General features: G+C 58.5%; 1 protein-coding gene across 3 annotated transcripts in view; it reads right to left on the bottom strand.

Annotated features, from left to right (window-relative positions):
- Positions 1-5,324, bottom strand: part of CBFA2T3 (CBFA2/RUNX1 partner transcriptional co-repressor 3) — a 29,176-nt gene extending 23,852 nt beyond the window's left edge. The window contains exon 1 of one of the 3 annotated variants that reach the window (XM_054078748.1): positions 5,067-5,324. In XM_054078748.1, coding sequence (XP_053934723.1) covers positions 5,067-5,088 — 22 coding nt within the window. In that variant the 5' untranslated portion in view covers positions 5,089-5,324. The remainder of the gene's footprint in view (positions 1-5,066) is intronic. The other 2 variants (XM_054078747.1, XM_054078751.1) reach the window with 2 other exon arrangements.
- Between the last annotated feature and the right edge of the window lie 10,887 nt (positions 5,325-16,211).

Genomic DNA, 16,211 nt, shown 5'->3' with positions numbered 1-16,211 from the left:
TGTCCCCATGGCTGTTCCCCATCCCTGCCCCTATCCCTGTCCCCACTCAGCCCTAGCTGGGCAGGGCTGGCCCCTGGGCTCCCCTGTTTCTCCCAGCTGGGTGCAGAGGGACTGGTGCTTCCCCTTCACATTTGCATCTTCCCAGCCTTTATCTTTCTTCTAGTCTCTGTATTGCTGCAATTACAGACACTTTAAAATACAATGATCTGGCTGTTAGCGTGATGGATGACAGAACCTTTCTGTCTGGTTTAAATCACTGCAGAGAGTGAGCAAACTTCTCTGGGTTAACCCCTTTGTGCCCCCCATCCCAATCCCTGTGGCTGCCATGTGCCCCATGGCCAGCATGTGTGGGTGACATCCGCAGCATGTGTGGGTTGCACGGATTGGGATGAAGGGGGGTTTGGCATCCCTCAGTGTTGATGGAGAAATATCCCCCATCCCTCAGATCCCTGGGTGCACTGCGTGGATGTGGTGCAGTGGGGCAGGTGATGGGATCGGCCCCATTCTGCAGAGGTGGGAAAGCATCAGTGGGGTTGGGAGATAAGAGGCTGCCAGGGCCTGAAAGCCGTCTGGATCTGTCCCAGTCCAGGACCAGGCAATCCTTCCCCCAGCAAATCTGGAGCTGGGGCAGGATGGGGCCCCGCCGAATTCCCACCGGCAGAGAGGATGGAAACTCCTATAATGACTGGATGTCGGTCACGCCGCCACATGATTGATGGCGCAGTGTGCAGCAGCGAGGATTAACTGCACTTGTTATGGCAATTCGTGCTCCCTTTGTTTTGAGGAGCCGGCATTTCCCACCACTGTACATCCTGCCCTGTGCCTACTGCTGCTTGGTTCTCCCTGCTCCCACCACTGCCACTCCCATGGATGTTTTGGTCCCATGGGATAGTGTTGGTACTGTCACACATCATTCCTGCTTGAGAGACTGGTGGGGAGGAGGGATGTCCTCCATCTCTGTTCTCCTACACCTCTTCTGGGTGTACAAAGAGAGAGGCTGCAGGAGGGTGGCTCATAGAGCTGTGCGGGACCTGCCCCAGGCAAACGGGGTCCCCAAGGCATGGCCTGGGGGTGACGGGGGCCACCGGGGCCTGGCATGGTGTGTGCCAACTGATATGGTGCTTGCTGAGTGTGGATGAGGGCAACTGGCAATAACCCTCGCAGGAAATGGTCACCGCCGTGTGCCATCTGGGCCCCATATCTGCCGCACACACGACCCCGTGCCTGCTATCAGGGCCACGCACGTGGGCTGGGGGCAAATGCAGTGGGTGCTGCAGGCTCATGCTGCGACCACGGCAGCCCCAGACCCGTGCCCCCCTCATGCTTCTGCAGCCACCATGGTATTGGGGTCCCTTTTCACCTCACGAGTGCCCAAATATCAGCCCTGACCCACTGCCTCTGTCCCTGTAGCTCTTGCTCAGCCCCTCACCCTGTGTCCCACCAGCACCGCCTTGTCCTCCTTCTTCCCAGCTCTCCACGAGCTCCCTCTTGCTCAGTCCCATCACTTCCCAGCGTGCTTCTACGAGCTGATTGCTATTCAGGCTGCGTCCCTTCTTCGCGAGCCTCAGGCTTTTTAAAAAAGCCCACGGTGTTGGTTTCTCGCACCTTCCCCCTCGCTGCGCCGGTGAGTCATCTCCTCGCAGGCACAGCGACACGACCTGCCCTGCCACGGGCAGCACCCGTGGGTGCCCGCAGCCCCTCCGCTGCGCCACGCCGGGCACCACGGCACGGCTCTTGCAGGAGGCTCGTCTGGAGGTGAAGGAGCTGAGCCGTGATGGTGCTCAGCCCCTGATGTACCACAGGTTTCCTGTGTCACCTCCAGTGAGTCTGTCTGTCCGTCTGGGTTTCTCGGTCTCTATGTTATCCCTCCTGAGTGCCTCCCTCTATCTGCTCCATCCCTGGGTGTCTCTCTGCGGTCTTTGGTTGATGTGGCGGTGCCAGCGGTGCCTGCCCGGCACAGCACCGAGCAGAGCCGGGGGGACAGCGTGCGACTGGGCTCTTACAAGCAGGCACAGCCACGCAAAGCCTTACACCACTGGCAGAGCCCCTATTTTGCACAGGCACCTCTTTGCTCAGAGCATCCCTATGGGAACACCGTGGTTGGAGCAGGGAGCTGCTGGGCTGGGAAGGGTCGGTGTGACTGCAGACGGTTGTGTGCACGGTCGTGGTGGCCTGAATCACAGTGTCTAAATCCAGCCCAAAGTGAGATCCAGGAGCCGGACTGCAGCCCCCAGTGCTCTTCCCTTGGCACTATTCTTGTAGCAGGAGCCGTGGCTGGCGCTGCATTTCCTTGCACGTTATTTCATAGGGGAATGCACGGGGGAGATAAGGGGCTGGTGGCGAGCCAGCGGCTGGGGAACACAGCTCTCCTGCCCACCAGCTATCGCCCACCACAGTTGCATCCGCTGTGGTGACATCTGCTCGGCAGGAAGTGCCTCTCGCCAGCCTTTCGGAAGAAAGGGGGTTCACTTGCACCTGGCTTCCCTTTTCGCCCACTCATGGGGGTCCCCAGCCTTGGGGTCACTCACCCTGCAGCCGCCTCAGCCCCTCGCTTCCTTGGTTGAGGGCTGGAAGGAGAAGCTTCCCTGACTGTCACTGCCAAGGAAGTGGACCCAGGGGCTTTGCGGCTTTTACACAACTTCCATGACATTAAAAGAAAAAAAAAATCCCATTTTCCTGGCTGACAGATTCATTCCTGCTTCGCGGCATTTGAAGGGAAACCAGCTCCTACTGCTTATCATCCCTGCCCACCCTGGGCTGCAGGCTCCAAAAAATCACTGGCTTGGCTTAAACACCAAGAGACTTTGGGATACAACACTGTTCTTCTGGGTGTCTTAAAGTTTCTGGGCTGCTAGGGCCAAGTTTCCAGCTTTTCTTTGCCACCAGGAGTGTAGAAAGTACTTTAATTTCGAAGCAGAGACTGCCATGTGCTGTCCCGCTGTGGAAGACGGTGCTTTGGGCTGCATGGAGACACCACTGACCCACCCGTGGGAGCAGCACCCGGCAGCAGTGCTTTTGACAAGTCCTGCCAGCCTCATCCTTGGCCAGCAGGAATTTGCTGGGAGATGCTGAGCAAAATCCCCTGAGCTGCTCCAGCGAGCATAGCACATTGGGAGGACGACACACACCACACTGCAATGGGGAGGATCCCTCTGGCTCCTCTGGTCCCTCACCCAGAGAGCTCCCCTCTCCATGGCACTGCTCTGCTTTGCAAGAGCTCAGCAAAGGGAATGGTGGTGCTGAGCCTCCACTGACAGCCATGTCCTCAGGACCTGGCCACTAATGCTGCTTTGAGAGGAGAAGACTTAGGGTAGACCTTATTACCACATACCAGTACATAAAGGGTGTCTACCACGAGGATGGAGACTCCCTTTTTTACAAGGAATCACATGGAAAACACAAGGGGTAATGGATCCAAGTTCCTTCTGGGGATATTCCAGTTGGATTCCAGAAGAAAATTTTTCACGATGAGAACAGTTAAACAGCAGAATAATCTCCCTAGCAAAGTGGTGGACACTTTTAAGGCTCAGCTTGACAGGGATCTCATTTAAAATATAGATCACCTAAAAAAGGTTGGACCAGATGATCCCAGATGAACCTTTTCAACCTGGCATTCTATGATTCCATGGTTCCACTGGAGACTTCCATACAACACCAAGGTCTGGGGAGGCGAGACCATCTCTCAGCCCCATCATGGCACTATGGCTGTATTCCCTGCCCCTCGCTTGCTAAGCAGCCCCGGTGGGATCAACAATGGGTTCACACTTGCCCTCTTGCTCCCAAACCATCAGATACTCGGCTGCTCGCCTACCCTCCCATTGCACAGGCTGCAGCTACCTGCACAGGGCTCTTTAACGATGGGAATTTAATCAGCTTACATTGCAATTCCAACACCTCGAGTCCCTGTAAAAATCAATCAGAGCTAGCGGGAGGCATTGCGGCGCAGACTGTCTTCAAGCTGGCACACGGCTTGGCCCAAGAGCAATGGCCTAGAGATGCTTTCAAACCTCTCCCTGGGGCCAAAATGCCCTGGCACTGGGCTCCAAGCCACATGGAGGTCAGCGCCGATCCATGCCATGCCTCACAGCAGGGGGGTCTGGGATTCATTACGAGGTCCAGATGCAGTGGGGGATGTTATGGCTGTCTCTGGCCACCTGCATCGTTTCCACGTTCCCAGGCTATAAGCAGGGCTTGTTATCAAGAGCAAAAAATGTGCCACCCCTTTTGTATTTCATTTCCTTTTCTCCACCTCTTCCCTGCCCGCTGCGCATCGGAGATAACAGCTCTCTGCACCGAAGCCAGAGCGCGGGGCAGGCAACGGCCTCACCAGCCCTATCGCTGCCTCGCCGGCCGCAAGGAAATCAGGAAGCTTGCAGAGATATTTGGCCAACAAAATAAACATTTTTCCTGCCAAGCTTCTAACCGGCAGCTCAGTGAGCCCACAGCAATCTGCACGGCTCCCATCGCTTCAGCCGTCCTGCCAACAGTGCCTGCCAAGCCACCGCGACAACGCTGCACCCACCCAGCCCCTGGCACCTTATCACTGGGTGTCCGTGGCCTGGGATGCGCTGAATGCTGCTACAGGCGGCAGCTCTGGGGGCAGGGAACCCAGCGCGGCTCCCACTGGCATGGGGAGATGGTGCAACACAAACCCATCCTTGCTGTGTCGCCAGCCCATGAGGAGGGTGCCAGGACTGGGCAGCAGGGCAGGGGGCTGTGGATGGAACGCGGTGCTGGTGGCGAGAGGGGCGTATGAGGGGAAGTGAGGCAGAGGGCCAGTATTGTTCCCTCAGGCCAAACACCAGGGACTCAGCCAGCAGCCACTTTCCTGCCCCCCTCCCCGAGCTGCTGCAGCCCCTCAGCCAAGACTGGGTTATGGGGTGCCCCTTGCCATGTGCATGGCAGTGCTGGTGCCAGGAGGATGCACATACAGGCATTGGCCAGGTGCCACCCTCGGGAGCACCTACCCATTCAAAAGCCCGTTTGACTTTGGATAAGTCACCTGTGCGGTACATGATACGGTCACAGCCACCCACCGCCTTCCTCGCGCTGCTGCCCAGCCTTACCTTGGACAGTCCTGCCTGCCATTCCTGGGCATCCCAGGGGATGGGTGTCAGCACCCTGGTGCGTGCGGCGCAGCCAGCTTAGTCCCACGTGTCAGTACAGGAGCTGCGCCAGGGAGGGAGATGCCGAGCAGCGGTGGGGCACAGGGTGTTGTGCCCATTCAGTGCCTGCCCTGCTGGGAGGGCCGTTCGTGTGATGGCCGGAGTCAGGGTGGCAGCAGAGCTGTGTCTTAGGGCGAGGGGGAAGGTGAACAGCTGCTGGGCAGTGATAATGCAGCGGTGGGGGGAGGCTGGGCAGCTGCGCCCGTGTCCTTCCCCAACAGGAACCATCTGTGACCAAGCCCAGCTCTGCCTTCCCTATCAGCCATTCCGGTCTGACTTTCCAACAACTTCCCCTTCACGCCGGCTTCACTTCCTCACTGCAAGGGGCTGGCGTGGTACAGCTCGACATGGGCAGCACCGTGCGGCACGGCATGGCACAACCAGCACGGTGCAGCATGACACGGCACGGCTGTCATGGTGTGCCTTGGCACGGGCAGCATGGTGCAGCGTGGCATGGTCAAGGGTACAGCTCAGCACCGGCAGCACCACGCTGCATGGCACGGCACAGAGAACACAATGTGGCACAGCATAGCATGGCACAGCATAGCACGGCATGGCACGGTTATCAAGGTAGAGCACAGTGCTGCTAAACCAGCATGGCACAGAGAGCACGATGCAGCCCAGCATGGCACGGCTGGCATGATGCAACGCAGCTCAGTACAGGACAGCGTGGAAAGCGCAGTGCAGTATGGTGCAAGCGGCACAACATCACTGGACCAACATGAGGATAGCTGCCACACAGCGTGGTGCAGCCCCTCGCAGCGTGGCATAACCTGGCACAGCGTGGTGCAATGCCACGCAGTGTGGTGCCGTCTGGCACAGCGTGGTGCAGCCACTGCTGGGTAGCACTCCACAGCCAGCACAGTGCAGCCCTTTACAACCAGCACGCTGCAACGCTGCAGGCTCCCCTGCTTGCTGCAGCCCTTGCAACTCGCTGGTGTCTTTGCTTGGGGACAGCTACGGGGATGAGAATGTCCCCTTGGCCGCCGCTGCCCTCCTGAACTGCAGCTGCACCACGGGCACCATGCATGAGCCAGGCAGGGTCCCTGTGCCAGCCTGGGTCCAGGCATCGTCCTGGCCTGCTGGGTTCTTGCGATAACCCCCTAGGCAGGTACGGAGCCCTCTTTGCCGTCCATCCTTGCAGCCAGCTCTCCCTGCACCATGGCCTGGGCTCCCTGACAGCCACTAGCGAGAGAAACAACTTGTTAGAAAACCGAGAGGCAGCTCCAGGCTGCAGGTGGGAGGGAGGAAATGTGTCCTAAAAATACAACAGCGCCTGCACGGTCCCTGAAGGTGGCTGAGCAGATGGTGTGTCTCGGCGGCCACCTGGGCTCCCGCAGATGGTACCCGGGGCTCCCTGCTTCGTGCCCCTCAGCCTGGGGCTCGTGGTGTGTGGGGGTGACGCGGAGAAGGGACGATGGTCTGCAAGTGGGGAGCAGGCTCCCACCAGGAGGGTTTCCATGCGTGTTTCACGCTGTTGCCTCTTCCGCTTTTATTTCTGGCGAGATGGGCAGCCACAGGCCCAGGTGGGCTCAGCGCTGTTGGCTCAGGGTTTTGCCAAGCTGCGATGCGCGGAAGGTCGGGCTTGCCTGCAAGGAGAGACAGAAAGCGCACAGGGGCTTAAATGGCAGTGCCTGCTCCTGGGGAGGGTCCCGGGGCAGTGAGTCAAAACCAGAGGGTTTCAGGGCTGGCCAGGAAAATCCCACCACTCCGTGTCCCCCATATCACCTGCAGCACGATGGTTTTCTCTGCAGTCAAACAGGCGAGCAGCTGCCCGGACAGCTGCAGACACCACGCACCAGCGGCACTGGACTACCAGGGAATGGGAAATACCCCAGCACAGGGGGAACCTCTGGGGTTCTGGGGTCTGCCTTGGCATGGGGGAAGCCCTGGGGTCCCAGGGTTTGCCCTGGTGTGGGTGGAACACCTGGAGTCCCTAAGTCTGCCTCAGCATAGGGGAAGCCTGGGGCTCTGGGGTGTGCTCGGGCGTGGGGGGAAGCTTTGAGGATGCAGGGTCTGCGCTGGCAACGGGAAACCTGGAGTCCCATGGTCTGCCTCAGTAGGGGGTGAACCACTGGAGTCCAGTCTCAAGGTCTGCCCTGGCACGTGGAGAAACCCTGGGGCTCTGGAGTCTGCCCTGGTGGAGGAGAACCTCCTGGAGTCCCAGAGTTTGCCTCAGTGTGTGGGGAACCCCTAGGTTCTGTCCCAGCATGGGGAGAACCCCTGGAGTCCCAGGGTCTCCCATGGCACAAGGGGGAACCGCTGGCATCCCGGGGTCTGTCCTCACATGAAGGAACCCCTGATGTCTTTGCTGGCTTGGGGGGGATCCTCTGGAGTCCTGGAGTCTGCCTCAGCATAGGGGGAACCCCTGTGAGTGCAGGGTCTGCCCTGGTGTGGAGGGAACCCCTGAGGTCCCTGGTCTGCCTCAGCGTGGAGGATCCCCTGAGGGCACGGGGTCTGCCCCGGCACAGGTGACCCCCACTCCCTGGGGAGCCTGCTGGCGCTCCCAGAGAGTTTCTCTCTGAGTCAGAGCCGCACGCAGAAACTTCCCTCTCGGTAAAGAAGAAGCAGGCTCCCAGTGCCCCCATACTCAGAGCAAGAGGGCAGGAGGAAGGCAGAACCCCCTGGGGGGCAGTCGGAGCCCCACCGCAGCACCCACCACCTGCCTTTGCGCTTGGTGAAGCTGCACCATCTCTGAGCTCAGCACGGCACGGCACACTTTCCCGGTGCTTGGGAATGCCCCGACAGGCGCTTGCTCGGTCCCATGTGCTGCCCATGCCCTCACACTCCACTGCCTTCCTCTTTCCAACGAGAGCGATGCGGCCACCCTGGCGGGGTGGAACCCAAGGTGAAAGGAAGCCACAGCAACAACCCGTGAGCAAAACACCACCAGCAGCTGCTGGAACCGAAAAGAGACCATCGCCTCCCAAAGCAGGGGCTGCCTTTTGGGCTGGGGCATCACACGGCCTGCAAGCGCATGGCCGGGTTGGGGCTAAAAGCTCAAATTTGGTGTTCAAATCTGTTTCTTCCACCTCAAGGAGATGTGGATGCGGGAGAAAAGGCAAGGAACTGTGATGGGAAGGAGAGCGGCGGCTGAACCAGGGAGATGGGAACCGCTGAGAGTTCACATGAAACACAAAGACGAATTCTTTAAGGAAAAAAAAAAAAGAAATCAAAGGGATGTGGAGAGGGAGATAAGAGGGAAGACGGAGCAGGAGACTGAAGGAGCGGGGAGGACGCGGGCAGAGGGAGGCAGGAGGCGCGGGCGGAGGCGAAGCTGGGGAGCTGGGGGAGCTGTCTGGCACGGTCTCTATCATCTCTCTCCATCACGGTAGCCTAACCTCGAGTAGTTTTTCACTGAGATTGGAGTGATCAGGTAGGGCTGCCCTCGCAGGCAGCTGCAGGGCTGTGAATAAGCACCTGCTTATCTCTGCCCAACGGCTGTGCGCGGCTGCAGATTGCGGGGAGGACGGGGAGCTGCCTGCCGGCTGCGATTTCCATATCAGCGCCCTGCAGCCGCCTGCACCAAATAAACACAACAGCCCCATGGACAAAAGGTTAATTATCAATTTTCAGAAAGGGAGAGAGAGGGGAGGGGGAGAGAGGAGCAGAACGGCTGCCGCCAGGCGCGGGGATGCGCAGCCGTCCCCAGCTGGGGTGCTGGGCTCTGCGCCCTGGGCACAGCCATCCCTCAGCATCCCTACGGCTGCGCCAGCACCGCTGGGGTTTCAGGGAAGGAAATGGGGACAGGGATGGGGATGGGTCTGTGCGTGCACAGGGATGGGAGAACTGGTGAGAGATGTAGGGGGAAAGGGCCTTTTGCAGCCCCTCGGTTCAGCCCCGGCTGGGCAGGAGCAGGGCTGGAGGAAGGCACATCCTCCTCCTCATGGGCATGCAAGTTCCTGCAGGCGCCTATCCCCGGAGCCACGTTTCTGCGTTCGACGCTTTCCTCCTCTTATTGGAGTGGCTGTGAGCTCACAGCTCGGCTGGGCCAGAGAGCTCGGGGGGAGATGGGGATAAAGAGATGCCCTGTTCACCCCAGCCCTGAGGGAAGGGAAAAGCGAGCAGTGGTGTCTCCCTGCTCGTAGGTTAGACCAAGCGAGGCCATCGGGGATCCTCATGGGCTCTTAATCCCTGTGCATAGGTTCGAAGCTCCTGCCACTCAGGACCAAGCTATGAAATGGGGCTCAGGGTGCCGGTGTTGCCCTGCTGTTGCGCCACTATGCCCCACACCCATTTAGGCAGCTTTTGGTGCAATGGGACCGTGAAACTTCTCTTGCACCACTGCCACTCCTACACCCGGATGGTTTTCCCATCCCGTGGTGCGGTCCTGAGCACACCCCATCTGGGGAGCACAGCCTCACGTGTGGCCACGATGCTCCCAGCTCACACGGGGGACACGGCTCCTGAGAACGCAGCACAGGGCAGCAGCCGCCTCTCTGCCAGGAAGCCTTGAGCCCACACGGCGCCAGATTTAGCCACCAACACGCTCCTAAAAATAGCCGGGAGCTGGGAGGCTGGTGAGAAACATCTGCTGTGACAGAGAGCAGGCAGGGAGCCCGGGCTTTCATCCCATGAGGCTGGGGTGCACGGGGTTGGGACTGTCCTAATCCACTGGAGAATTAGATGTGCGGCCACAGCTAAGAATATTAGGGGTTAATAATATTTAGCACTTACGCAGGGCTTTTGTGAGCACAAGGCTTTGTAATTCTCGCCTGATGGATGCTTGCAGGACCCTGGAGGGGTGAGGAGCTGGGTTTTGCCTGGGAATTTAGAGTCAGAAGTTGGGGGCAGAACTGGGACTCAGGGAACCGCAGTGTCTGGCAGGGACTGCTGAGGTCTCTGGTGTAGCCCTGAGCTGCCCCACACGCTGAGAGGGGTCGAGCCTCAGCTGGCAAAATGCGCTAAAAATACTGGGCTAAGTATACAGGGGAATGCAGGTGGCGTGTGAGCATCCCGGACTGGGGCAGCCAGTCCCCCGCCTGCTTTGCTCCAGCCCCTCCCAGCTAACTCCAGCCCAAAATACTAACCCAGGGCCCATCTGGTGTCCAACTGATGAGCACAGATGTGTTTGGGATTTCCGAGCCGGCTGGCAGCCATTCAGACCTGTCGCAAGCTGCACCTGCTGCAGGATATTTTCCCTTCTGGATTTAATCGCCACCCACCCCCAGTAGCCCCAGGCACCCCCGGGGTTGGTCAGGCAGTGGGAGAACCCCCTCCATGTGATGATCTTCCTGCCGTGTGCCCACTCCTACCATAAATATGGAATATGTGGAAGCAGGAGAAGGCTGAATTAAATGCTCAGATCTCATCTCCCCTCAAAGAAATGCATGTGTGCTCACGTGTGTGTGTATGTGTGACAGCTGCCCTGTCCCAGGATGGATTTCAGCACCTCTGAGGTCTTTTGGAAGGGTGAAAGGGGACATCTCAGTGAGCAGTCCCGGGTGGCCACCGCTGCAGAGACCACAGACCTTTGTTGGAGGCAACAGGACCAAGTGATGCTCTCAGGCTTGGAAACTTGCCAGTGCGTTACCCAGCCCTCCCCCCAATCCTCTCCACCCCCCAAATTAACGTGCTGTTATTATTTTTTAACAAGTCTCTCCCAGATCAGATGTTGACCCCTGTAATGATCGCGCAGCCTGCGGAGGGAATAAACAGCAAATCCCCTTTTAAATGAAGGCCTCGCAGAGGGATTAGGAGCAAAGGGGTGGCCTCTCCCCCCCCAGCCAGGGGCTGCCTGTGCAGATATGCGGGGCAGGAGGAGGCCTCGTCTGTCCGTCTGGCCCGTCTGAAGTGGTCCTGTGCGATAGGGAGTGATTAGGATTAGACACATCCAGGATGAGAGTTTTTTCACCAGATAGAGATGATAATGGGACCCATGGGGAGGATTATGGTCCCCGTCTCTCCAAGAGAGCTGCCATCTGCGTATCTGTCTCCTGACACGTCTGCCCCCCTAATGCATCCAGCCGGACACTCCCTTGCACTCACCAGGCCCCAGGACGGCAGCACCGACCTGCTGCACCCGGCAGAGCTGGACCTCATCCATACAAGGCTCATGTGGAAGCAAGGGCTTGTGGCTGTCCAGGGTGGGACACATGTTGTTCTGCACTTGACCACAGCACCCAGCATCCCTGCATGTCCCTGGGGTGCTCAGACATCCTCCTGCATCTCTAGGGCATCCAGGATCCCTGCACGTCCCTGGGGTGCTCAGGCATCCTTCTGCGTCTCTAGGGCATCCAGGATCCCTGCACGTCCCTGGGGTCCTCAGCATCCTCCAGCATCCCTGGGGCATCCAGGATCCCTGCAAGTCCCTGGGATGCTCAGGCATCCTCCTGCATCTCTAGGGCATTCAGCATCCCTGCACGTCCCTGGGGTGCTCAGGCACCCTCCTGCATCCCTGGGATGCTCAAGCATCCCCACACATCTTCACTGCATTCAGCATCCTCCTTCATCCCCAGGGCCCCCAGCATTCCTGCATGTCCCGGCAGCAATCAACATTCCCCTGCATCCCCAGGCCATCTCTGGAGCTGTGTTGTGGCCATTGCCTCCCCATGGAGGTAGCATTTAGTAGGCGCTCACTATTTTCCCTTCTAAAATGTACCTGGTTCTCATTTCTGCTCAGAGGCATAAAGATGGACTGTGCTGTGCAGGCGTGGATGGAGGTGTCCTGCCTGCTGAGCAGTTCCCGGCTGTGGCTGAGCTCGCGGACGCTGTCCCCATGACCGTGCCAGCACCAGTGGCATGGTGCCCGGCAGGGTGGCAGGGGTTTGCTGCCTTCAGCCTCCTCCTGCGGGCACTGAGACAGGTTCAGGGTGCTCAGAATGCTGCCACCCTCCCTCCATGTGGCATTGGGGCCATCTCCTGGTTTGGGGCCATCTCCTGGTTGAATCTCCTGGTTGGGGCCACCTCCATGCATCTGGGATGCCGGCCAGGCGACGTGGTGACATATTCCCCAACTGCACAGCACAAACCTCACCAACTCCTGGCCTTTCTCATCCCCAGGGTGAGACAAGCTCTTGTCTCCGCTGCTGTAGGGGAGAGAGTGGTGAGAACTGGCCCATTCCCATTGCTCGGCACCGCTGTTCCCCGCCACCAGAATATTTCCCTGCTGAAGTCAGAGCCACCCGGCAAAACACCCGGCTCCTGCCAAGCAGCAATTGCACAAACATTTCCTATTTGGGATGTAGGCCCCCCTCCCCGCACCGTGCGCTGCAGCCCCAGCTGCGATGCTGTCCCTGGGGCAGGATGGGCCGAGTGCACACGCGTGTGCAGAGCCGGCGGCGGGGCCGAGCGCCCATGCACGAGCGCGGCTGCAGGAGCCTCGCTGAAGGTTGGAGCTGCTGCGCCTGCTGTAATTACAGAGAGAGAGAGAGTGGCATTTTGAAGTTTGGATAAAACCTTAATTGAAGTCTTGGCTGCTGTTAATTATATTAAAGGCAGAGTGAGCGATGGGCTTTTTATTAGTTAATGAGGATTTTCATTTTCCAGCAGAGGGACCCTTTGATGTTTCCAGGACTAATGGCTGTTAAATTCAACTTGTTTGCTCTGCCGATGGCAGAGGGTGATGGGGAGCAGGAGCTGCTCCAGCCACAGGACACCACGGAGGGAAAGTGAGGATGCTTGTCCTGCTCCTGACATGAATTTCTATAGACTATCTTTTAAAACCTGTGGCAGGTTGCAACCCTCCTCCTGCAATTAGCATTTATTGTGATTATTTTGCATTCATTCCCAGCGGAGCTGAGAGCCAGTGTTCTACGACATCTGAAATAATTTGCAAATGTCTTTGCATCGTTTTTTCCCTCTCTTGGAGGAGAAAGGCTGTACAAACAGTTTGCTGTGAATATTCAGAGCCTGGAACTGGGGAGGCAACACCATCCATGCCGGTCGCGCACCCCAGCCACGTGGCTGCACGGCTGCTCCCCAGCTGGATGATTTGTAGCACTAATCAAAGCAGAGCGTACTTTGAATTTCAAATGCTGGTAGGGAAGAGCCAGGCAGGAATCTGGGCTTTGGGGAATATTCAAGAAGGAAATGGGCTTGTCCTCAGCCTCTGCCACAGCTCGAGCCATCCCTTGTGGGGTGCCAGCCTGGGAGCCCTCTGTCCTGTGGCACTCAAGAGGATTCTCCCCCTTGGTGATTGCAGCCCCAGGAAACCCAGCACATATTTAAGCATATTTTGGGGTGCCAGCATGCCCTGTGCTGCCCTGCGGCGTGGCTGGGGCTGCACCAAGGAGACGTGATGGGGTAGGATGGTGAGGTTGGTCCTGGATGCTCTGGGAGTGGCAGTGGGAACAGCACCTTCTGCAGTACACTACGCCAGCAGTAAGGAATATTTGTGGGTGCTGACCCACCCCCCAGGTCAGCCAGCAGTAAGGAATATTTGTGCCAAATGGCAGCTCATCCCCTCCTGGGGGTCACACTGCATGCAGCCTCTGCGGGGCAGGAGGGGTGGGCAGGGGGGGCACATTTGCAGTAATTACCCCTCATCCTTCCCCCTCACACTACGTGGGGGAGCCAAGGGGGGGGGACAGCTTAAGCTATCAATGGTTCTGCCTTGATGGGAATAAAATATGCACTGAAAGACATGAAAATGGAGTAAATAAAAGAGATAAAAATGGAACGATCAAGCTAGCAACTTCTCCTCCTCTGATTAAAAAGAGGGAGTGGGGGAGGGGGAAGAGGGGATGCGCTGAGCCCTTGAAGAGGCAGCTGCTGCTGCAGCCGCAGCCCTGATAAAGGGGCTGAGGCAGCCTGTTTTGGAGAGATAAAGTGAAGTCCCGGCGTTTACTGTCCTCAATCCAAGCCTTACCATCAATATTAATACAGCCTGACAAACTGGTGTTTAAGATAGAATAAATATAGACTGGTTCTGCTATTACCTAGACCTTATTAATCTGCTTGGAGGCATTTAAATGCCATTAAAAATATGGAGTTTACTTGCCGGCACTTCAATAGCTTCACAATCCATCAGCGTTTTGTTTCTGTCTTCCTCCTTCCCTTCCCAAGGTGTTTGTGTCCACTAATCTGCACTGCTCTGGGCAGGGACCAGGACTGCGGTGGGCAACCAAGGGGAGCCCCAAAGTTGGAGCTTTGCTGCAGGATGAGGCCGATGGCCAGGAGATCGTTTGAGGGCATCAGGGCATGGAGGTACCAACCCCTCAGAGCATCTGAACAGCGCATCTGGAGAGCAAGGACCCACGTGCCCAGTTGATGAATAATTTTCCAGTGTGCTCCTCACCAAAAGAAACTCAGGGCTCACACACTCCAAGTGATGCTGGTTTCCCAGATGCTGCAGGCAAAACCCCAAAGTAGAGGAGCAGCCCACCCCCCTGAGTCCTAATTAGCCAGGGATTCATTAGCGAGATGGAGAGGGAACCCCTCTTTTCCAGCCCACTGCCGGTGGTTGCACTGCATCGCCCTCCTTGGCTGTGCACCGGCTGCGGCTCCTCCAGCAGCACCGTGGGATTGGGCAGACCATCCCTGTCCTACCTGTTCTGTGCCTGCCCTGGCTCCTGGGTCCACGGCATGGGAGCGCCCGTGTGCTCCTGCCCTGCCAGCCCCGAGCTGGAGCTGCTGCTTGGTGGTGGCATTTTCAGGCAAGGAATCCAAAGTGCTCAGCAGGTGTCGAGCATCCTTCTCTTGGCCACCCTGCTGCAGCAGAAGCCCAGCACCCACAGGGACAGCCCAGCCCACGCACATAGCTGGTGAATCTCCCTGTGTGGTGGAATCCATGGGTGTTCTGAGTGTGGTGGAATCCATCGTGCTCTGAGTGTGGTGGAGGCGACCCAGTACAGGGCAGGACCACGGGTTGCCAGGCACGTGGCAGGTTGCGTGCTAGTATGGGCAGGACCCATGGGTGCCAGGTGCACAGCAAAGGGTATCCCAGTATTGCAGCAGGACCTGTGGGTGCCAGGTACGTGGCAGAGGGACCCCGGTAATGGGCAGGACCCATAGGTGCCAGCCACATGGCAGGGGGACCCCAGTGTGGGGCAAGACTCATGGGTGCCAAACACATGGCAGGGGGACCCCAGTTTGTGTTAGGAGACATGGGTGCCAGGCATAGGGCAGGGTGCACAATGGTATGGGATGGGACCCACAGGTGCCGGACACATGGCAGGGGGACCCCAATAACGGGCAGAACCCATGGGTGCCAGACACATGGCAGGGGCACCTTGGTATGGGGCAAGACCCATGGGTGCCAGACACATGGCCGGGGGCACCTTGGTATGGGGCAAGACCCATGGGCATCAGACTCATGGCAGGGGCAACTTGGTGTGGGGCAAGACCCATGGGTGCCAGGCACATGGCAGGGGACCCCAGTGTGCGTCAGGACCCATGGGTGCCAGGCGTATGACAAGGGTGCCCTGGCACTGGGCCCTGTGCAAGGCAGTGGACACAGATGGAGCGAGCGGGCACGCGTGCGGGGCAGTACAGGGAGCGGGTGGGTGGCTGGGAGCGGTGCTCATTAGTTGTGTATTATTCATCGGCAGCTTCTGTCGCCTGCCATCTGTTCCCGGCTGTGAGTCGGGCGGGAGGCAGCAGCCTAACGGGGTTGACGCGGCCCCGCTCCTGCTGTCACACCTGGGCTGCCACGAGAGCCAACACCACGCTGGGCTGGCACCCATGCAGCGGCTGGGTGGCTGTGGGGTGTCCCTGCTGCCTCCCAGGATGATGCTCCGTGGGCTCCTCATGCCGTGCCATGGGGCATCCCAAGGGAACTGGTTGCACGAAGGTGTCCAGCCCCCCATTTCTGCCCACTCCACTCCTCCACAGTGTCCCTCATGGGAGGCTGGTTCCCTTCCTGTTCCTGGAGCAGAATTAGGCCCCTGCTACATCCCGGAGCTCATTCCTGACCCCAAAAGGCAATCCGTCCCAGCCCCAGCGTCTGATCCTGGTTCCTGGCTTGCTGCAGGCTGACTCAGAGTAGAGCCCCGGCACTGCCATCCACCTCGATTTTTATAGCTGTAATTAATAGCAGGAGTGCGGGATTGGGGAGGGGTTCAGCTCCGACCCCTCTGGGATGAGGAATGAGCTTCCCACCCATGC

Source organism: Cuculus canorus, chromosome 13 (assembly GCF_017976375.1).
Source record: "Cuculus canorus isolate bCucCan1 chromosome 13, bCucCan1.pri, whole genome shotgun sequence".
NCBI classification, from domain to species: domain Eukaryota; kingdom Metazoa; phylum Chordata; class Aves; order Cuculiformes; family Cuculidae; genus Cuculus; species Cuculus canorus.
This window is presented reverse-complemented; position numbering and strand designations above follow the sequence as displayed.